This window comes from Carettochelys insculpta, chromosome 6 (genome assembly GCF_033958435.1).
Source record: "Carettochelys insculpta isolate YL-2023 chromosome 6, ASM3395843v1, whole genome shotgun sequence".
Lineage (NCBI taxonomy): Eukaryota > Metazoa > Chordata > Testudines > Carettochelyidae > Carettochelys > Carettochelys insculpta.
Genome location: NC_134142.1, coordinates 30,694,519 through 30,718,871, shown reverse-complemented (window position 1 = coordinate 30,718,871; position 24,353 = coordinate 30,694,519). Strand labels below are relative to the sequence as shown.

The 24,353-nt window shown below is 41.6% G+C and overlaps 1 protein-coding gene across 2 annotated transcripts in view; it reads right to left on the bottom strand.

Moving 5' to 3' along the window:
* The window catches only part of ITPK1 (inositol-tetrakisphosphate 1-kinase), a 199,042-nt gene that overhangs the window by 74,864 nt on the left and 99,825 nt on the right, over window positions 1–24,353 (bottom strand). The window contains exons 1-2 of one of the 2 annotated variants that reach the window (XM_074996598.1): window positions 11,680–11,746; window positions 11,070–11,195 (exon numbers count right to left, since the gene is read on the bottom strand). In XM_074996598.1, coding sequence (XP_074852699.1) covers window positions 11,070–11,195; window positions 11,680–11,682 — 129 coding nt within the window. In that variant the 5' untranslated portion in view covers window positions 11,683–11,746. Of the gene's footprint in view, window positions 1–11,069; window positions 11,196–11,679; window positions 11,747–24,353 lie in introns of those variants that run through there. The other variant, XM_074996597.1, reaches the window with a different exon arrangement.

Sequence of the window (24,353 nt, the reverse complement as noted above, 5' to 3'; positions counted from 1 at the left end):
CCAATCCCCTGACCTCTCAGCAGGACCAAGCACCATTCCTGACATCTATTTGCCCCAATCCCTAAATGGCCTCCTCACGGATCAACCTCACAACCCTGGATTTAGCAGGCCAATGCTCAAACCACTGAGCTATCCCTCCCCCCGACAAACCCTGTAGCCCATACAGGGATTGAACCCACAACCTTAGCGTTATTAGCACCATGCTCTAACCAACTGAGCTAACCAGGCACTCTGTAATGACAGCCTCCTGGCTTCCATCTGCTCCTCCTCTCCCCACCGCCCCGCCTCACAGGCACTGCTAACACACCCATGCTTTCCCACCTGCACTGGACCCCAGCGGGTCTTCCAAGGATTACTTTAAGATTACTTAAGCAAACTACAGCACTTGACCAAGGTTTAAGAATCTTAAGTACTATCCAAAAATCTTAGAGGAATGAGGCATACAGCATGCTTTCAGAAGTCTTACAGGAGTAACACTCCCATGCAGAAACTCAGAAACCAAAAAACCAAAAAATAAATAAAATCAACCAACCTTCTGTTGGTGGCATCTAACTCAGATGACAAATATGAATATGCATAAGTCCACAATGTCTTGCACTGTTATCAAGAACAACCCATCATCAGCGTAGACACATGTCCTTTGGAATGGTGGTTAAAGCATGAAGGCACATACAAATTTTTAATGCATTTGGAATGTAAATATTTTGCAGTGCCAGCTACAAGTGCGCCATGTAAATGCCTGCTCTCCCTTTTAGGTGACACTGAAAGCAAGAAGTAGACAGCCTACCTCCTGCAAATTGTAATCAAGCTTGTTTGAGTGACTGGCAGAACAAGAAATAGGACTGAGTAGACTTGTAATCTCTAAAATTTTTTTATACATAATTGTACATTTGTAAGTTCAGTCTTCATGATAAAGAAACTAAGAATGCTATTTATGTCTGCGTGTATAATGATCTTTTCACCAATACTCCCTTTTCTTTTCAAATAAATTTTAGTTTGGTTTACAGAAACTGGTGTAAGTGTGTATTTGAATAAGATCTAAAATATTCATTAACCTGGGAGGCAGCATGTTCAACCTTTTGACTTGGCAGAATTTTTATATGATAAACAAGATTTTCTGTAATCTTCATCATATTCGATTTAGCTGTCTTGCAGCCTAAGGGAACTGTATTTCTGGCATAATCTGAAGATGGGGCTCTTACCCACAAAAGCTCATGAGCTAATAATTTTGTTAGTCTTTAAAGTGCTACAGGACAGCTTATTTGTGAATCTACAGACTAATACGGCTACACCTCTGGTTTCTGGGTAACAGGGAAGGTATTGCATAAGCTGATTTCTTGCTGGCACGGTAAATCTAATTATTAAAATAAGCCCCAGTTTTGAGGACTGTCTGCCCCCTTCTTTGGGGTTTGCCCTAATTAAGCAATTGCAATGTTCCCCTTCTCCTCCCACCCAGGACACAGGTCATACCATCTCTCAGCTGCTCTATAGGACACATCTAGCAGACAAGGAAAGTCAGCTTGTGGTGTTAGTTTCTTCACCTACAAGCCCCTCACAGACAAGTGAATTGCCCTCACTATTTTCAGATAGTTTATGGTTACATTTTAAGAGGGGGAATGAACACACACCTCAGAAAGAAACAGGGGAAAAGAGACAGAAGTTTCCAAATGCATGAGCATTCTGCACCACAGCAGTTTGTCGTTAGGATCACACCTACCATGATACACCAAATGTTGTCCTTTCCCTTTTCAGAGCTAAGGTTGTTGGTGGCAAAGGCTTTTGAACAGCTGTAACAAATCTAAACTACCCAATTTCTTCTCATAACTCCATAAATGATGCACTGCTCTCCAATTCATAATACCCAGTTTGTTGAACAGCAGTAACACAAGTAATAGTTTCTACCCTGGAAATTATATTCGATAGCAGGACAATTGGCTAGCTGGAAAGGCTCTATCAAGCACTGAAAACACGGGCCTGCTCTGCTCAGGGTCATCAGACATTCTTCCCCCACTTTACTAAACACAAACAGAATTAAACTAGTTCCCATTTTGAACGCAACAGTTAGGAGGTCACAAGTACCATGATCATGTATGCTTAGTCCTATGCACACAAACACCTCTGCTACATAGCTAAATATGTTCTTCTTTTTATTTTCAATTGATGCTCCATATAAACTGAATTTAAGAGTTATTACTGCCTGGGAAAATACTTCTCTGTCAATTTTCAATGGCTTACAACCAACTTAGAGACATTTGTCACTCCACCTCCCTCCTACGCGTCTTCCCTAAACTTTCCTCTGTCTCTGTGAGGACATGAGAGCACTTTCTCTAAGCAGACTCTCTGGCATGCTATTCTGCACTGGCAGCACTCTCCTCTGCCCTGTTCAGCACTGCATATGTGTTTTCTCATAGTGAGAGGCGTACAAATGGCCCAATGAGCCACAGGGGGGATCATTTTACACACAAGTGATAAGAGGGTGTGCCAAAATCAGCAGCATACACATTCCAGAGGGGACACCTTTGCACCCTCTGTATCTCATTCACCAGAAGCAAATCAACCAACCACCATGACTTGGAATTTGTTTGTTTTAATAGACCCACAACCAAGCAGCTGCACAGTCCAGTGAACGTAACACGAGACAAGGAGTTGGGAAACACAAGCTGATTATAGGTTGGTTAATGATCTGTTGCGTGTTCACAGGTGAGTCACATCACCTCCCCGTGCTCCAGTTTCTACATCTGAGAAGTGCTTTGAGTTCTATCAATCAAAAGCATTTTAGTATTATTATTGTAACTTGCCACAGAGAGCCCACTTCCATCACAGCTACTGCACACAGTCGTAGTTATCAGAGATGGGGAGAGAAACAAATGCATCCCCTTATAATAAAAAAATTCCACTTAACACATATCTATATTTTAGATTATATGTGCCTGTGAGCCTGTCTGTTCAAGAACTCCTCCTAAACTATATGAGCTAGGACCACCAAATTTGTTATGCATCTTCCTCTTATCCAGACTTAAATCAAGTTTGGGGTTTGGCTGCATCAGAAAAATGAGGAGTGCTTGAACCTGATGAATTTCAGGAGTGTGGAAAAGGAGGGGCACAAACAGGAGAGACAACATACTTCTGACTCACCACTGGCGGCAGCCACAGTAGGAACACAGTGGCCACCTGGGGCTCTATCCTCCTGGCTACCAGAACAGGGTAAGTGCCCCTACCCCCACTACCACCACCAAACCCTCTGCCCTGGGCCCCCCTGGGACAAGCGTCTCGCACAGAGGCTGGGCCTACAGGATAACCCCACAGAAGAGACACCGGGACCTGCAGCTGAGCCTGCCCCTCCCAAGTAGACACGGGGGCTGGAAATTATTGTCCTGCCCCCACCCTCCAGACTAGACAGCAGAGGCAAACAACACAGCCCTGCTGTCCTTCGCCCAGATCAGTGCTACCTTCATTGCCACAGCCAGCCCTGGGAAGCACCCCTGGACCTCCCAGCCCCCTGCACTGAACTCCCTGCCCTACAGACCCCCAACCCCTTGTCAGGATTTCTGCATCCCCCCCGCCCTAAATCCCACTACATTTCCAATCCTCTACCTTGCATTCCCCAAATCCTACTGTGAGACAACCCCTGCCCTCACTCCTCCACCCTCAAACCCTGCCCTGAGTCCTCCCATGCCATTCATCCTCCAGGTCTGAGACTTCCCCCCTCTGCCCTCACTTTAGGGCCTTCCAACCCTTGTCCTGAGCCACCCCAACCATCCCAAACCCTGCCCTAACTGCTGCACCCCCCATCTCCCTTGTCACAGCCCCCCCACACCTAACCCGTGTCCTAACTTCTAAACCCCCATCTCCCTGGCCACAGCCCTCCCACACCAAACCTTTACCCGATGCTATCATTTAAATATAGAAAGTACATTTTTCTTTTATTAAAAAAAAATCTACAGCTAAGAACCTGAGCAACACAGGGTACGTCTTCCAGTTTTACATAAACCACCCATAGATCTTGTGCTGAACGGGTGCAGGAGAGGGGTAACACTTTTCTGGGCATTCCAGAAACTCAGATAACTAAAATCTTCTCAGTAGTTAACTCCTAAGACCTAACCCTAATTGTCTTACCTGTAAGGTAAAACCACAGACAGTGAGTCCTAGAGAGGCCCCAGGAAAGCAAGGGAAGTAGGGTGAGTCGGCCTGCCAGTAGAGCCAATGGAAACAGAGTTGGCTTTGAACATGAAGCCTTACCCTGCCATTCATTACAGATCTCAAAGAGGTCTCTGTATCCTTACTCTCATTTTACAGGTGGGGAAAAAACGCATGGGAAGGGAAAGCAGTCAAGTAGCACTTTAAAGACTAGCAAAATAGTTTATCAGGTGAGCTTTCGTGGGACAGACCCACTTCTTCAGACCACAGCCAGACCAGAACAGACTCTATATTTAGGACAAATCAGAAAAAGATAATCAAGGTGAACAAATCAGAGAGTGGAGGGGTGGGGGGGGGGAGATCAAGAATTAGATTAAGTATGCAGACGAGCCCCTATAGTGACTCAGAAAGTTCACATCCCAATTTAAATTTAGATTTAAATTGGGATGTGAACTTTCTGAGTCACTATAGGGGCTCGTCTACACACAATCTAATTCTTGATCTCCCCCCCCACCCCTCCACTCTCTGATTTGCTCACCTTGATTATCTTTTTCTGATTTGTCCTCCTTGCTTACTGTTTTTGGTTCTCTGGGTCTTAAATATTGAGTCTGTTCTGGTCTGGCTATGGTCTGAAGAAGTGGGTCTGTCCCACGAAAGCTCACCTAATAAACTATTTTGCTAGTCTTTAAAGTGCTACTTGACTTCTTTTTCTTTTGATAGTGTATAGACTAGCACGGCTTACTCTCTGTTACTATGGGAAGGGAAGTGATTAGAGGACTAGGAAACATGCCTTATAATGATAGACCCAAGGAGCACAATCTGTTTAGTTTAACACAGAGAAGGTTAAAGAGTGACTTGATCAGTCTATACAGTTACCTACATGGTGAACAGAAATTTGATACAAAACAGGCTGTCAACTGACCAGAAAAAAAGATATGAGGATCCAAGCTGAAGTGAAACAAAGTCAGACTAAAAACAAGGTGCAGCTTTTACTAGTGGAGGTAATTAACCACTGGAACACCATAACAAGGATTGTAGTGGATTCCCCATCACTGTTAGTTTTTCAAGATTGGATTTTTTTTCTGAAGGACAAGTTACAATTCAAACAGGGATTAATTCAGGGCGGCCCTATGACCCAGGTCAGACTAGATGATCACAGAGGTTACATCTGGCCTTACGATCTATGAAAAGTTGACTTGCCCAAGGTCACCCAGCAAAGTAGTAGCCAAGCCTCAAAAACTGGAGTTTCAGTCCAGGACCATACTGACTAGGTCACACTGCTTTGCAGGAGGCACATGTAATCAAAAAGAGAAACTTTATTAGGTGACACTAACTTTCCTAAATGATCAAGAAATAATGACAGGGGAAAAGGAGAGCGCATGAGTTCCTGTCAGACATTTTTGGAATTTTTCACCATTGTTGTTATTTGTGGTTAAATTTAATACTCTTAAAAATGAAGGCCTCAAAGGCAGTAAGTAAAGCCAAACATTTCACAAGTTTCCACTCGTAGCTGGGTCAGTGCACCTCTGTCCTGGCCTGGAAAAAAGTCTCCTGGAACACTTTCAGAGTCAGTTAATCATTGTGAACAGAGCAAACCTCTTTGGTAGTTAGGTGAGGTGCACAAGGGGACCAGGACACCACCAAGGACTTAAACTAGGGTTTAAACTGTAGAGATGCTAGTCCAGCAAACAAACTGACTGCATGCCTTGGCTGCTCACTCTTGTCAGTCTGGTTCTGCACAGTACAAAGATATTCAATATTTATACCGTACTTTTCATTCAGTTTTGGCAATTAACTCTTTCTACTAATTTTGTACATTAAATCCCGACACAGGAAGCTAGCAGTTTGTGGATTTATACTTCATCTGACCGAACAAGGTGCTGACTGATATGTCCCTCAGTCTCTAACATCTGGTCTGGAAAATGAGAGCATTTTCTAACTATATGTAGCCTGAGTTAACAAGTCCCATTTGTGGTTGTGTCAGCTGGTGAGTAAAGGGCGTAACTGACTGTGGTGCTGGCATATTCCTCAGATAAGGGAGTACAAAATTTCTTTCAATAACATTTGACAATCCTAATTCAGATTATGGTAAATTACATCAGATTTATCATCAGACTATTTTAGACTAATTTAATAATGATCACAATAGTGCTTTGCCATTCCATGGTGCTGCTTATAAGATTTCAAAGCACTTTACAATCAACTAAACCTCAGTAGCAGTGATGTAAATATTAAACACATTTTACAGATGAGTAAATGGAGGCATAGAGAGGCAGCAACAGCAACACCACACAGCAATACAGAGGCAGATCTAGCAGTAGAACCCAGAAGCCCTAATTTCCAGTTATGTTATGTAATCTCTGGGTTATGTTTGTTCTGGTCCCCAGATATAAATTGAAATTAAGTAAGAACACTAAGGTTAGACTGTCATTTTGCTCTCTGGCCCATCAGAACACTGCAGTGTTGTTGTAGACAGGCAGTGAAAACAACTAATGAAAAGGAAGAGCACCAGGAGTCCGTGCAGCACAGGAACGGTTCATCATGATGCAAGTCCCACAAATAAGAACCTGAGGTTAAGTTCTACAGCACTCAGCCAGTGCTTCATTGGTACTTCGCATGTGTCTTCTTATGATCACTGATGGTGTCCTCACATCTACACACTGGTAATCATGACTCAAATGTATCTTCAGTTACAGTCAGTGATTTGGTTACGCATTACTTTATATTCTGCATGATGTTACAGCCAAGTCAGTAAGGGGCACTGCAAAGAAGCCCTTGAGAGCACATATGGGGGTGAGGGGAAGCTGGGGGATATGTCAACCAACAAACACTACAGAGAGCAGTAAGGGCTCCTCTTTGCCCTAACCTCTAGAGAAATGTCTGAGATCATGTGGACCACGGAAGAGAGGTAAAATGGTGGGTAAGTAGCATTCCAAATGTACAGATAGCAAGTGCTGCAGAATAACCTGGGGGAACAGTATACCTTGTTCGTGGGTTTCTTTTGAATGTTTCATGGTGAGTTGCTCTCACGTTTTACAAAGGACTTAACTAGGCTATAAGATATTTAATACTGAGCACTTTGCAGTAATCATAGGGTAAATTTCCCCCTAAGCTTCCTGTGTAGGGGCCTAGGGTGGCAGCAGGGAGAGCCCAGAAGCTGCTGGGGTCCACAGGGAGGAGTCCCTCCATGCCAGTCACAGCATTGAGATGTCACCACCAACCTTCTCACCATCTCCAACAAGGAGGCACTTGGGTAAGCCTAAGCCTCAATGCCCTGCCCCATCTTGAGCCCTTAGCAGCCCTGAGCTCCCTCCTGTACCCCAAAGCCCCCAGTCCAGAGCCTGTACCCCTTCCTCCACCCTAAACCACAGCCCAGAACTCCTCTGCAAACCTGGAGTCCCACTCCTGCATCCAAAACCCTCCTCCCCAGGCCCACCCTAGAACCTGTACCACCAGCCAGAGCCCCCACACTCTTGCAATGCAAACCTCTGCTGCAGCCCTGTGCCCCCTTCCATATTCAGCATCTCTTGGCTCCACTCCTGCCACATAAATTGTGCAACATGCACCAATATGGAAGTGATGTATTGCACATCATCTTCACACTGGTACACATAAGAAAAATCATTCCACTCAAGGTGGGAACAATTAGCGAGAACACTGATGACAGGCCCTGTATAATTAATGGTCCAAATGTGTATCAGGAAAGAAAAGTTAAAGGAGAAGAAAAAGAAAGAAAGCTCCCTCATGCAGACACACAGTTCTGAGTTGAGAACTTTGCTCAAGGTTGTAATTTAACAGTTTAGTCATTTAGGAATGAAATAAGGAGATCATAAAGTGCTCCCATGAATAACAGGCAGCTGATTGCTGATATATAAATAGAAGGTCCCAGCAGCACACAACAGCAGAAAACAGGCTCTGAATGCAACCATCTCTTAACTACTACAAAAGTGAAGTCAGGCAGCTCTCTTTATATATATAATATACATACATACATACATACAAAATGTACGTATGTATGTATCCCCAGTTACTGTACTATGACAAGAGCAATATACCTATTGGTACTTAGCTGTATTATGAATAAACATTAATTTAAAACAGCACACAGCCCTAATTTATTAAGCTATCCACAAAGTAATCTAGCTTGTATATACAAGCCAGTCGCCAGCACAGTAAAAGCTGTAGTGTAGTCTGAACAACATGTAAGTCTGTCACCAAGCCAAACAAGGAGGTAAAAAAGTGATGGAAGCAGGGTAAGTGAGCAGTGGTATTTTAAAACATGGGGTCAAGCAATGAGATCAAGAGGTAGCAAGGAACTGGTTATGGAGCTGAAGTCTGAACCCACAGTTTACATTCTGAAAATGATAAAAAATTAGCTGTATTCTGAGTAGATGAGTGATATTACTTCCAGTGCCATTCTCCCAGAAAAACATTTACATGGTCAACAGCAGAAGGGGCAAGAGAGGGATTTTAAAAAAAATTATTCCAATGGCAAAAATGACGTAACAAGTTACAACAGAACAATGTTAAAAGCACCACAAAGCGTGTAACAAATCAACTAGTGCAACGGCTTCAACTTGAAGTTGTCACTTCATCCCAACACCATCACTGCATCATGTAAGCCACATATAGAAGATAACACCTTGTTAACTTCTCAGTATTCACATTATGAACAGCATGCATAGTCCTTTGTTTATTTGAAACCGGATCGTTAATGTTGGCATTTGGGCACCAGCATTAAGAAAAGATTATCCATATTAATATTCATGGTGACCTGCTTTCCAAAACCCAACAATTAGTATCTGTCTTATTTAAGACCTAAGCTGTAAAATAAACACACAAAATACATAAACAAAAAAAAAATCAACCTTGTGTACAAGATCATTACTCTTGTTTCTGGTTGAATAAGATAAAAAACTGGATTTCAGATATTATTTGGAATGGGTTTCCCTTATTTAACGGACTTTCATATTGGTGGTCTCGAAAAAGAATAGTCTGTGTTAGAGACACACTTTCAGCAGCAGAAATAAGGGAACCAGGAGGTGCAAGACAGTATCTCAATTTAATATCGTGGTCAACCACTACTTTCCTCCAAAGGAAATAAGGTATAAAACTAAACTGCAGTATTTATATCTATTTTTAAATAAATCAGTGAAGAAAATAATGCATCAAAATCTCTCCATCTTTTATATATATGTATATGTCTGTGGATGTTTACATAAAACCTGCTTAGTTTCATATACTTTAGCCAATGAAGATCTCTGCTGGTACCTAACACACTGGAAACCTTCCCTCTGCCTTACGAATTACAAAAGGCATGCATGCGCTATCTTTTCTAACAACTAGAGAGTCCTCAACAATTAGTTATCTTTAAATAATTGTCTTTTGGTTGAACTTCTGGCTCTGCAGTTTGAGGTGGCCTGTGTATATGCTGAAGAGGAAGAGAAACCCAACCACTATTTTGCAACTCCTTAATCGCAGATTGCTGAATCCATACATCACTCTGTTGAGTCTCCTGCAGAGTTCAGCCAGAAGATATTCTCTTGAGACTAACGGATGAGCCAGCCTGTTTTACAATGTGTAATATTTAGTGTATTGAGAAGCAGCATGACATATAAGCATGGGACTGAGAAACAGGATTTTGTGAATTCCAAGCCCAGGTCCAACCAATTCAGTGAGTGGCCTTTTACACATTTCAAACAGTCTAGACGTCCGTTTCCCCCTCTGTAAAGTAGGGATAATATTCCCTCACACAGATGTGAGAACTGAATGAGCTGATATCTGAGAAAGTCCAGTGCTGCATGGGTGCCACAGAGATATCCGACATCTCCCCCACCTCCAAATCTCCTCTCAGTAACTTCCCTAATTTCCAAATGCTACAGGTTATGGACATCCCTCCTCCTCTGTGATAAATATTTAATCTTCTCCCCCCAACAAATCAGAACTCGGGGTCTGTCCCTTGTAAATCTAAATAGTTATTTCGCATAAGAGTCTGACCAAGTCAAGAGAAGGGGAAAGATATTGTAACTCATTGAGCAGAGCAGAATATCCTTTCCTAGGAGTGCAAAGCTACCAAAGTTGTGTGGTTTTAAAGCTGATGTCAACAGCATACACAACAGTTTCTTGTGATGCCACGGAGAACATTGCTTCTCTTTTTGAAGCAAAAAGATGTTTCACTGCTCAAAGTCACCAGCTAGAAATAATTCCTTTTAAAGCTGTGAACTCAACCATGTTCACATTACTGATGGGAGGAGTTTTTTGGAAAAACCTGCCCTCTGGATACTATTTTCATCACTAATGTATCTGCATGGCCTTGCTGCATATCTGAACTATACTGTAAACTTCCAGGGGAGAAATAAATAAAAGTCTCCTCAACGAGAGATGGATCACTACAAAAAAATTTGCAACAACTCTGCTATTGTGTGGATCATAAATCTAGGCAGATAGAGTGTGCAAGCGTTTTCTGAGGAGAGAAAATCTGGGGACAAGCCAACTAAGGATATGTGTGAACCCTCCTGAAGTGGGTGAAAACTGACACGCAGAACACAAGTATTATAAATTGTTTAATGGTGTTTCTTGTGACAAGGCTGTCTTCAGGGATCTGGGGAAAACCCAAACAGGAACACTCTCCTCTTTGGAGATTGTAGCAACGTTTCTAGGATGATGAAAAGAAAATGCTGGGGGGAACTCGTCATTGCACTGTTTATCTCCACAGTGTAAAATATACCCAGAACTACAGCAGCCAGTCCAGCTCCATAAAGCCTTCTTTCCCAGAGCTTTCAGTGGGTCGGCAGCAGCACACAGGAAGATGTTTCAGTGAAGTGTCTCTACTCTACAGAAAAGGACTGAATTGGCAACACTAAGAGCAGAGCCTCCTTCTCTGCTTTTGCCTCCACCTTAAATACTAAAGGTCTAGGAAAAATGACTCTCACCTGGAACCTGTAAACCAGCTCCAACGACTGACTATCATTTTGGTCTGCTTCAAGGATGACATCTGTCAGTTTGTGTATGATCACGTCCAACGGGCCCTGATCTTCAATTGGTTTGGTAAGGTCGAGCTGGAGGAAGTCAAACAAAAAAGAAACTTATATTAATACACCCAAAATCGAAGTCTGCCCCCAGCTTCCCCTTGTCAGTTCTCAGTATCAAAAGTATTTCCCCAAAGTGTGGTGTGTTACTCTGGATATTGCTCTTGGTATTGAACAGGTCATTACTCTAATTTCATCCATGGATGAAATTAAAATCCATGCATGGAAAGTATCTATTTTGTAGAAAGCTGCACTTTGCACAGAAGTTTCTGTAGTAACAGGTTAAATCCTATATCTATATATTGCATCAGCAGACAAGCCAACATGTGACACCTTTTATCCAAAGATCATGAAGCCATTCACCTAGTCCTTTCTGAGCTAGGGAACGAGCACATGTCCTCTCCTCATTCACATCCCTTCCTCAAATCATTGTACATACACACACACGTACCACTATCGATATATAAAACAAAGTGATGACATTTATTGATACTTTTAAAAGAAACATGTTCACCATGTTGTGCTTTGGTCTTTGCTGAACAACCACAAGCAGCAGCAGCACTCAAGTTATGGTCCTCGCTGGATGCCTATGGAACAGAATTTTCAGAAATGTCTATGTGACTATAGTGTATAAATCATATAGGAGATATACGTCAGGCTGTCATCATCACAGGTTAGTCACATGTCCAAAGACATGGCCTGTGCAACCTGTTTCTACCAATCGCTATTGTCTTTAAGCACATGTAACAACTGTAGCTTGTGAAACTGCAAAAAGAACAGCAACACCAGTTAGAGTTGTACAGTTAAGCACAACTGTAACTGTTTGCAGGCTGTGGGCCAAAATTACATGAAATTCTACTTAGTCCAGGATCCATGTTCAATGATCAGCTATAATTTTCTCCAAAAGCAGTAGACACTTTGGAGCTAGAACAACAACAATTACTATTAAAAATAAGGACTAAGGTGACAAAGGAGACAATGACATCATACTGTTCCAGACTGACTTTTTCCATAGAGGTCTATGTTTCCTTTTTTATGTCAAAAATGATAAAAGGGTCTCTTCAATTAAGTCTGAAACCTCTACTCTCTACAGAGGTGCAAAAATCTAAACCAATGCATCTTCAGATGATCTAGACAGGAAAACAATAAGAGAGAAGCAAACAGGTGGGCCAGGCTGGCTGGAGCTGTGAGGACAATCAGAAAACAAAAACATATTCTCCACCCCTCAGTACCAGCCGTGACCAAAGAACAGAAATGAGCCTTTAAGGGTCAGACATGCATTTTGAGCACTTTCACTAGGGGTGTGTCTACACTTTCATTCCTCTTTTGAAAGGGATATGCAAATAAGGGTAATCAAAATGCAAATGAGGTGCATATTTACACCTCATTTGCATGTTCTTATTTCAAAAGCTTCTTTCGAAAGAAGAAAACCAGTGTAGATGCTGTTATTTTGAAAGTAAACGTCACCTTCAAAAGAATCCTTCTTCCCTTTATTTAACAGGAAGCAGGATTCTTTCGAAGATGGAGCTCACTTTCGAAAGAGCAGACTCTACACTGGTTTTCTTCTTTCAAAAGAAGCTCATCTGCATTTTTTACTTCCCTCATTTGCATACCTCTTTTGAAAGAGGAATGCAAGTGTAGATGCACCCTATGAGAGTAATTTGTGCCATCAAGTAAGGATGGGCATGTTTTCAGAACTAAAACAAAGGACACAAGTCAGAAAGATGGCATTAGGACACATACCCATAAATGAGCAATCTGAGGCTGTGTCTGCATGGGCACAAATCCTCGAAATAGCCATATTTCGAAGATTACTAATGTGGCACTGAACTGACTATTCAGCGCCTCATTAGTAATCTTTGAAATGGCCATTAGTATGGCTATTTCAAAAGATTTGTGCCCGGGTAGACACACCCTGAATGTATTCCTGTACAAAGGAAGTGCTCTCAGAAATCACACCAAAAATACCAAATTCAGCATCCTAATAGTCCAGACATTCAGTGCGTACTAGGTTACTTTAACTGGCTCTTTAAGGGTGAAGCGTAAGAAGTACATATGAACCACAATCTGTAGTTTCATCCAAGATTATGTGAACCAGAGGATCAACGATCTGAAAAAGTAAACTCTGTCTTCTAGTGAAATCTGTGGAAGGTAAACATTTCTGAACTGTTCAGGACTTGGAATAATTCCACCTTCCTGTGTAAACTGGAATAAAAAAGTCCTTGAAAAAACAAAGCCTTTGCAAGAGGACTATCAGCTGCAGTCACAAATCAGACAAAAGGTAGTCATGAAATTTCTGGTGGTCTCTACTGAGATAAATAATGAGTTAATGCTTGTCAGCTGGAGTCTGAAACCCCCCCTTACTTCCTGTTCTTTTCAGCATTCTTCTCCAACTACTGCTTGCATTTGACATGATCATCCAAAGGTCTGTTTTCAAGTAGAGTCAATGCCATGGTAACAAAAGTAAGAGGAAAGATTTACCATCATCACCATGAAAATTTTTAGGTTGCAACTACAGCCCATTTACCTGTTTGCTGGGCCCTCTATTTGAGGGTGGGGAATTTTATTTGAATATGTTAATTTCACCTGATTGCTTCAACCAACCAGCAAAATTAGGTAAGTGAATGAGAGACATGCAGAGAGAGAGAGAGAGAGAGAGAGAGAGAGCTGTCTCTGAAGTGTAGTAAATGCCAAATACCAAAGCCTTGTTTCCAAGGCGTTACAAATCCATGTACTGAAGAAAGCAATAACTACTAGAGATAAACCATACTTCCCCACTAAAATCTGCATACAACCTCGCTCCTTCAACACAAGCTAGGCCTCAAACTAGAGAGCCCACTTAGCGCACAATGGCAGTATATCCCGTCATATGCGGTCAAGCTACTGGAGAAATGAAAGGGGCAAGGGAAAAGGGAGATACATTTTATTTATTGGAAATTATCTTTTCCTGCAGAACTTTGATTTTTCTGTATTCTGCGGACAATACAAAGAGCTGGTGAAAGTCCATGAATTTCTACTGGCCCCACCTGGAACCACACACACTATGTTCAAAAATAAAGTCATACCCTCAAGTGAAAATCTGTACCTGGTTACTCAAAAGACACATCTGCTGAAAATGAAAGATTCCACAAAAGCAGAAATGCTACTTTTCTAAATAGTTAAAAATCTAATCGTTTCACTTTTTTTAACGCTCCTGATACACACAACAATACACAATTTTTCACAGTGAGGCTCTGTTGGATTTGTCGCTTAAAGCTCTTCTTTGGAAATACTATGGATTATCATTTGTATCAAATGAAGTCTTAATACCATCCCATTCTCTTAACAATGGACAGATCATGTCTGCACTTCTGTCCCTGTATCCTTTTTGGTCCTTACTCCCTACCTTCATCTATTCCATTTACCCTCATCTTCCTCCTCAAGTGATTCTCTCTATACACAGCTTAATACGCCCATTGCGGAAACATCTGGTTACCAATCTTGAGATGGAAACACTCTTCTAGCTAGAATGCTGGACTGAGTTTTTGAACTTGACCTCACATTTAGTGGTGACAATCTGATCTTGTGACCTTTACCCAAGGACAGTCTATCATGAGCAGGGAAAGCCTGTGAGTAATGGGTGAATCTTCCATTCTTCAAAGAAATGTAGTGGAGATGAAAACAGTGTCACTCTGGCCTCTTTGATTAAGGGGATATGAGGATGTTCCTCCATGACAAGCTCTGTGGCACTTTTGATGCTCTCCTGAATGCTAGTGAAACAGACATATGCTAAATGTGTTCAAAGGCAAAGAAGGGTTTGTCCATTTTACTCTCCACTCCAGTGGTGAGGGACTGGGGGATAAGATATACCCACTCAGATTTCCAGAAGAGCAGAATTCAAATTTGTGCTGGTACTGTAGATGAATGCTCCTTCCACTGAATATAAAGTACAGCACCAGACTGAGTTGGCCCTTTGTTTACCAATTCCACAGGCTGTATGTATGTATGTATGTATATGGCTTTCCCAAAGCACATCTACTGTACATCTACCATCTACTAATTGGTTAATTAGGATCCAGAAATGTTTGGAATTCAGTTCAGGTTTGAGAAGTCAGCCAATCACAGTCCACAAACTCCAGGCTTTCAGAGTGTTAGCCTCCTTTCTCCTCTCCTGGGCAACTTTCTACTCTGTGTCTTTCATTGCCCTTTGTTTTATGACCTCTTTGAAATGAGCATATCCTCTTACTTCACAGTGTTTAGCCTTGAGTGTACCAGTGATGTGAGTCATCAGACACAGTAATGAGCTGTTTCATTTGTACATTCTAAAACCTCGAGGAGCTGAGAGCTAGCATGTAGGTGTGCACTGGAGAGACCACCAGCTCTGGAGAAGAGAGCTTGGAAAACCTTCTTTAGACAGGTCGGAGTGGGAGAGGAACAGGCAGAAGTCACTCATGAAAGTTAGCCTTGATGTCTCCCCTAAGCTGAAAGTGCTATAAGACCCACTGCCAGAAGTAAAAGAAAAATACAAAAGACCCACTATAGCTAACACATCTGTGAAGGAGATGCTTAGTGATTTTATTTGCAAAGAAAACTCAACCAGAACAAAAGGCTCCTGACAAGACTGTTTGGGAGTGACTCTAGTTTAAGCTATCTGAGCAGAGTGGGAAAGTCCTTGTGTTCCTCCTACTTCTTTAGTATAACAGGCATTTCAGAGAGATGGAAGCACAGTAAACAGACCAGCTCAGCAATGGTGGTGTGTCTACTGCAGAATGTTCACAAACCTTTTCACATTCTATTTCCTCACACTTTACATGTGTGGATAGTAACAGAGTAAAGCCGTGCTAGTCTATACACTATCAAAACAAAAAGCAGTCAAGTAGCCCTTTAAAGACTAGCAAAATAGTTTATTAGGTGAGCTTTCGTGGGACAGACCCACTTCTTCAGACCATACCCAGACCAGAACAGAGACTTAATATTTAAGACACAGAGAACCAAAAAGACTGTAAGCAAGGAGGACAAATCAGCATACTTAGCTCAATCTAATTCTTGATCTTCCCCCCCACCCCTCCACTCTCTGATTTGCTCACCTTGATTATCTTTTTCTGATTTGTCCTCCTTGCTTACTGTTTTTGGTTCTCTGTGTCTTAAACATTGAGTCTCTTCGGGTCTGGCTATGGTCTGAAGAAGTGGGTCTGTCTCACGAAAGCTCACCTAATAAACTATTTTGCTAGTCTTTGAAGTGCTACTTGACTGCTTTTTGTTTTGATACTTTACGTGTGTTTGTGCCAGTGTCTTCCTGACTTTCATTCCTGAACCTTCTCTCTCTGGAGGCAGCTGGGGAGGAGTTATTCAATATGGAGATACACATCTCATAGAGCCGGAAGGGACCTTGGAAGGTCATTGAGTCCAGTCCTCTGTCCTCTTGGCAGGGCCAAGAGCCATCCCCACCTCCCTTTTTCTAATTATTTGCCCCAGATCCCTAAATGGTCCCCTCAAGGACTGAGCTCACAACCTTGGGTTTAGCAGGCCAACACTCAAACCATTGATTTATGCCTCTTCTCCAACAGGTTGAGATCTTATATTGTTTGTTACTTAGAAATGAGCGGTTCCTTTTTTGGGCTTTTAGACGTTCACCATTTTCAAAAAATAAATCAGGAGGGTTTATTTTCACTTTGCAATTATAGTGTTGTGAGCCACAAAGAAGTCCTTAAAGAGCCACACTGCAGGTTGCAGAACCCTCTTCCAGTGTATTCCCCTTTCAGTTATGCACGGATGTGACAGCAACAATCCATAAGCCTTCATTAGCTGGGACAAGTGGTATCACCCACAAGCCACAAAGTGAGTTTCAGTTGCCACCAAGTGACATTACTAATAACAGTCACTGCATGGGAGGGCAACGGTAGAGAAAGATATCCTAGAGGAAACACGAGGAAGATATTAGCTCATGTGGTTGACCACAGACTGGTCATTTTTAATTGTCTGGGGGTGGGGAATAGGGAATGCATGCATACACACAGGTGTAATAACTGGGCCTGCAATTTTACATTAATGATCAGAAGAAGAAAGTGCAAATTCATAAAGCATCACAATTTGCTACAACATATATTAATTGGAAAGGGTGCAAAAGGGAGACAAAGATTAAATTAAGCCAAACAAAAAATCCTACTGACATAATTCAGGGAAGGTGTTCAGATTCCACATGGCATAGAAGAGAAGTGTAGGGCTGTAAACTGATGGACCAAAACCAGTATGCGAGTAATTATGCCTACTTGGACAAAATAATGAACTATTATACCCAGCACTCCTTTTTGGAGTGCTGAGAAGGTGACTTCAGGAAGCAGGAATTAGATGCTGGCAGAGTGCAAAAACAGAACTAAAAGGAGCAAGCGTCTCATGGCGGACACATCATCATCTGCAGGGACCCCAGGATCTCCCATGACACTGTTTGGCCTTTATTGCCCTGATCCTGGGACATCGCTTAACCAGACCACAAGAGAGAGAGACACTCCAGTGATGTGGGCACCTTCACCTGCTTCAGCTAAATCCCAAATACCACTAAGTGTCACACTTCATGATATGCACCTACACACCACATATTTCTTTTCCTTCTCCAGGTTATTTCTCCTCTTTTCTCTCCTCCTCCACTTGCCTTCTGCCTAAGAGTCTGGCCTAGCCAGCGAAGACTTTGTTCTCTGCAACACTGCACTTGGTTTGGGATCAGGGAAAAGAGGCTAAGAGCAAATGCCCTAAATAGCTCTAGGCTAATCCAAGTTGCACAATCTCAGCATGTGCAATGCTATAGTTTTCCCAGGCAGCAGGGCTACAAGTAGCAGTCAGCATCAAAGACAAAAGCGGTATTTAATATCTTTGCTGTTCGTTTCTTTCCCTTCTTGTCTGTGTTTGTCTTATTTTTCTTTCTAGACGAGATGGGGCTTGAACAGCAGCAGCAGCAGCTCCAGCCCATCTCAACTAGCCTTTTTTCTTTCCACCAGCAGGACAACTATTTACTATCTTTAGTCCAGTCCAAGACACCCGGGGGTCAGGTGGAGGGTGGGTTCTTTCTAAACATTCTCCCGGATACAGAGAAAGTGAACAAGGGGAGTCAAAATTAAACCCAGCTTCATACTTAACATTTCAACTGTTTTAACTACAATAAAACCACGGTAACCACACACAATCAGGACCGACCAATCGCTGGATAACCAAAAGTGTCAGATAGTTGGAGGAAGGATACGGGGGGTGGAGTGGGCTGCCAGGAGCCATTTCCTGGTTGCTGCAGGGCTGGGAGAAGATTATCCAACCCCAGTAATCCAACATTCCATCTTATCCGACAGTGCCCTGGGTGCCCCAATAAAACAAAATGTTGGATAACCAAGACTCAGATAACTGGGATTTTACTGTATTTCTCTTCTTTTTCTATACCTTTAATGAAAGGTTAAACTCTAATTGAGCTTACCATGGTATTAAGCAGGATGAGGTCCCTCTTTGCCAAGCCCCAAACCTTATATAAATATGTCTGATGCTGGACAGAACCTTGACTGGCTCATATTAACAGCTTTGGGCCCATTTATTCCATCAAAATTAATACCACACGCACACTCCGTCATGTTTCTTTAAAGCAGTTAAACAACTAACTCTCATGGTCCCTCTAACCCTGCCAAAATGCTCTGTCGTCCTCATGCAAAGCTAACTCAACTATTCTGCACTTGTTCCCACTGATGATGGAGCCAAAGGGCAGGGAGTGAAAACTGGCTGAATATAAGCCTCTCTTTGTGATAGGAGCACCAGCCTAATCCCATTGCAAAGGGCAAACACAAACCAAACCACAGCAGAGGGTAAGGAAAAGGAGTGAAGAGTTCACAAATAGGATTCTTTTTATTCCTGTCATTCCCCCCGCCCCCTTCCATGGTGCTGAATTAATTTGTGCCATTCTCCATTAAAGTTCTGCTGCATTAGCAGAGGTCTGAGAAAGGAAATCTGCTATGGTGCAGAGACTTCCCCCTCCTCTTCACACCCTCTCCCATTCCAGACCACCTAACTAGAGGAATGAGCATCTCTGCATCGACCAAAACAGTGACACCAGCCATCAAACGAAACCTTCCCCCATGGGAAAGAAATGCAGCTTGAAAATACCACTGTTTCATTCTTAATAGCCTGAAGGAAATTCAAGACAGTGATGACTTATTGGGACGACAAGCCTATCCTTTCTATTAGGGCTTTACCCAGTCTAGTTTCCAGTAGCACCCTTATAACAGTTAGGAAGGACAGTACATGCAGCCCCCATCTGTGCTGTAACACACATTTCAAAGTCCTGTACAAATAACTAAAATATAGAACCTGACATCACTGGAATTTTGCAGATGAAAGAGCACTGTTAGGAAGACCTGCCGCAAAATACACATTAATCATAGGACACAGCTTCTACTAATTCATACCAGTAGAGGATGCCTTGTCCATGTTTCCATGGTTTTGTCTACCAAAAGCATTCCTACTGCCCCCTTCAGTGGGCTATCAGACAGTTCTTTCATGTCTTACCTAATGACTGGAAGAAAGCTAATGTGATGACAATATTTAAAATGTCTCTAGAGGAGATCCTGGCAATTACAAAGTGGTAAAGTATAATATCATAATGGACAAATAAATTGAAACTACATCAAGGAATAGAACTGTCAAACACATAGATGAACATAATTTGTTGGGGGAAAAAGTCAACATGGTTTCTGTAAAGGGTAGTCCTGCCTTACTAGAGTTTTTTTGAGAGGGGGTCAAATAGCATGTGACCAAAGGGGATCCATTTCACATACTGTACTTAGATTTCCAGGAAGCCTTTGACAAGGTGCTTCAGCAAATACTCTAAAGAAAGTTGTCATGGGATAAGAGGGAAGGTCTTCTAATGGACTGATAACCAGTTAAAAGACAGGAAATTAAGAGTAGGAATAAATGGTCAGTTTTCAGAATGGACACTGGTAAGTAGTGGCAGCCCCCCAGGTGCTGTACTGGGACCAATCCTATTCAACATATTTAGAAATGACCTGGAGAAAAGGGTAAACATGACGATGATACTACACTGCTCAAGATAGTTAAGAACAAAGTAGACCATGAAGAGCTTCAAAAGGATCTCACAAAACTAGGTGATTAGGCACCAAAATGGCAAATGATTTTTTTTAATGAAATGCAAAGTAATGCACATTGGAAAAAGTAATCCCAACTATATGCACAAAATGATGAGGACTAATTTAGCCATAACCTATCAAGAGAGAAATCCTGGAGACATTGTGGATAGTTCTCTGAAAACATTCATTTAGTGGGCATCGGCAGTCAAAAAAGCAAACAGAATGATAGGAATCACCACAAAGGGATAGAGACCAACAGAAAAAATATCTTATTGACTATGTAAGCCCAGGATATGCCCACATCTTGAATACTGTATTCAGATACGGTCATCTCATCTCAAAAAAAGATACACTGGCATTGGAAAAGGTTCAGAAAAGGGCAACAAAAATGATTAGGGGTGCCATATGAAAAGAGATTATGAAGACTGGGGTTAAACAGAGATTAAAAAGACTTCATCTTAGAAAAGAGGAGACTAAGGGGGGAGATGATAGAGATCTATAAAAACATGATACGTATGGAATAAGTGAATAAGGAAAAGTTATTTTTTGTTCCCATATCATAAGAACTACGCAAGATTGGAGGGCCCTCCTCCCACACTTTTTCCTGGTGTGGAGTGTGGTTGGACTGCATGGCCTTAGCGGAGGCCTCAAAGGGCCAGGTATACGCCATAAGCATACCCTTAGTAAGCTTTTTAAAAAACCGTTTAGGTCACCATTTAAAAGCTTTCCACACAGTGCGTTTCCGACCACAGGTCTCCTTTCAGTGAATTCACTATCTGCTAGGAGTCATGCTGCTAAACTATTGCTCCAAGATAAAGCCTAGCTAAATCCTTTACCAAAAAAATTATGTAACACTTAATTTGTCTTGTGTTTTTATATACAAGGCTTTGGTGCTGGCAGGAAGTATTTTATAGAGTCTTTCCCGTAGGTATGTAGATACAACTGCTCCTGTCACCATATCAAATTGAGAGCTTAATTTGCCATTAGAAACCTGGGATGAATGCAGCAAGCTGTTTCTGGTGGGCAAGCGGATAAGTGCTTCAGACTTGTTCAGACTCAGTGCTGAATCTGAGCACTCTAGCCAGAGTAATCTGTGTCACCCAAATCCAAAAAAGCTTCTTGCCAAAGGTTTCTTCTGAGGTCACAAATACTCTTGTGGATTAGGAACGGCAGCAGAACAAATCCTGAGATTAGCAGAGAAGAAAAGTTGAACTGAAAATGTGTAACACAGGAGGATTACAGCTCTGAGGAAGCACAGCAAGTTATAGGGAAATATAATTTCGTGGAGAAAATTCTTAGTAAACATAACATGATGCTGAGATTCTCAATTCACTGGCTTCAATTTCTGACATAAAAGAGCATTTATTCATATTCCTTAAAATCATAACACCAGAAAGGATCAGCAAATTAGGGATCTGAGGTCAGAAAAACAATCTAAACCTTGGTTGCTTTAAGTCAGAGTTTATATCCAAATTTGGTTTAGAACGAGCAGAGGAAAAGGTTTCTAAGTTTTCTGATACTTCTACTGGTAGTAGCTATGTCAAAAATGCTGAAAGAACTGGCAGTTTTGTTGCCAAGTCAGGCAAGAAATGGATTGGGCAGAATACAGAAAGTTGTTTGGTCCTCAAAAATTCTGCAATACACAGGAGTCAGTGCAGTTTGAAGGAGGAGGAGGAGGAGACTACAGCTAAAATTATTCAGTAAAATCATTTGGAAGAGGGCTGCTCAAACTATAGTAACAGCTTCAAAAAAAAAAAAAAAAAAAAAACACATACACCAAGGAAACCTGAGATATTAACAAGAGATGTGAAGAGGTGGAATAACCATACTGTACTGACTTCCACATTCAGTGGTAGAGCCATCAAACGAAATTTATTCATTTATTTGAGGTGGGCTGATCTCTGGCTCCAGCCCCTGACCCTGACCCTGACCCTTAAGGAAGTTTATATCTGAACCACAATTAGATCTTTCAGATTCCTAAAGATGAGAGTCTCAGTAATGTTTTCAGATACCAACCAGGGTAGATGCTTGGGAATGTGCTCCTGCACTCTGTGATGGATTCCTAATGTCTCGGCAATAATTCTCAAAATGGGGGTTCCAGCTGGTGAACACATAGTCAGAGACATGCTTTCATCATTCTAATCACCTCTCTTTTCGCAGCTGACAGCAAAGAGTGTCTGGTTTCCACATGCACTTCCCATTCAACAAAAAGACACACTGATGAGACAAAGCTGTAAGCAAATCCAGAGAGCATCCACTATACATTTAAACAAAGCCTGATCATCAGCAGGCAATCTGTACAATTCTTTATTACATGATAAAAATTGTAATTGGGTGAAGTGAGAGATGGCTGAAAGGAGAGCAAGTGCAAATGTATTTCACATTCCTTTTAATTTCTCTCAAACTCATTAGGATCCTTTGTAATGATAAGGAAATGCATTTCTGTTTCAGCTGATCAAAATTCCACCCTCATGAGTTAGAGTGGCTCATGAATGCTGGGTGGCTGGCAATGCTTTAAAAAAAGAAAAAAGGACGACTCAGAGAGAAGTGGTGCAAAGCATCAAAATACTTGGCTGGAGCAGATGCGGGTGAGGAGACAAAAACCATCACCTGGATTTAGGAGAAAAAATTAATAAAATTTTGTACATATAAATCCCAACACTCTCCATTTTAAAAAATATAGAAGATTCTTAACAACCTTGTGTCCAACATCTTGTAGATTCCATGTAGTGAAATCTGAACTGATACAAAGTGGAGCACTCAGTGTTCTATCTTGCAAAAATAAGTGCTACTTATAGAAGGATGAAATTATCTGTCTTCCAATTATAAAAAAATTGCTCAGTCTGAAACTTTATTTCCCAGGAGCTAAATGATGAGTTCTTACCTTCAAAGGATGAATTCAAAGGTACTTACCTGTCAGAATGTTTATGTATAAACAGTATGTACAATTCTGCTGGAGTTCTTGCTTCAGGAACGTTAATATACAATTTGATCCACCTAACTTTTGGGTTTTTCATTACTTCAATTAGCTGATTACTTATGACCACCACTGGAATTTACAACAATTTCATGATTTTGCCCTGTATGTATGTGTACTGATAGGCATGACAGAATATATTACCACAAATCAGCCAAGCTCAGAGCTTTTTAATTAGGATTTCATGTTTTTCTTGGCATGTGATTATTGATATACATCATGAAGGTCAAATCCTTCCTTCAGATACATGCATACACATAAATTAAACCATGAACTTAACTGGACTTGGACATTCAGTAAACAAGAGACATTGGGAAAGAAATCCTATAAAAGTCAATGGCAGATTTGCACTAACTTCAATGGGCCAGGATTTCAGCCTTGATCTGCACAGACCTTACAAGAATAATAGAGAAGAATTTGACCTGTTGGAATTCAATATATTTTGATCTCCTTCTGTCAGGAAAGGGTTTCACAGAAGTAATAAGGTAACACATGGCTTCTGATAAAGCAGGTCTTTGCCCATGAAAATGTATGCTCCAAAATATCTGTTAATCTAGAAGGTACCACAGGACTTCTTGCTGTTTTTGCAGATACAGACTAACATGGCTACCCCCCGATAAAGTAAAATAGGCACTCACAAATATATGCCATTAATTTAGTCTTCTCCTTCTCCCTCATTTTTTGAGGCAGCACACATGGTTCTTAAGCACCAGTATAATTTATGCCACATATTATGGCTGTACTATGTAACAGAGAAATATACTCAAGAACGCATGTGATCAAGCATCCATTTGAGAACTGTTTCCTAAAAGGAAAGGCTAGAGGGGGTGGGTGAAAAGATCAAAGTTGCACATTCTCGTGTTCCAAATTTCATGTTCTTGAGCTTGCATTCCTCCCTTCCATTAATAAAGGAGTGCCAAGAGGAAAAGATCACCAGAGGCACAAACCAATATAGGTCTGAATAATGAGCTTACAGTAAACCCTTGAGAAGCACAATTTTGATTCGTGCCTAACTCACATTAACGCGAGTTAAGTGCAAATCGAACCCCTCCCACCTCCCCCAGATGGGAAGCCCTGCGCACAGACAGCTGCTTTGGCACAGTTTCTCCCAACTGCAGT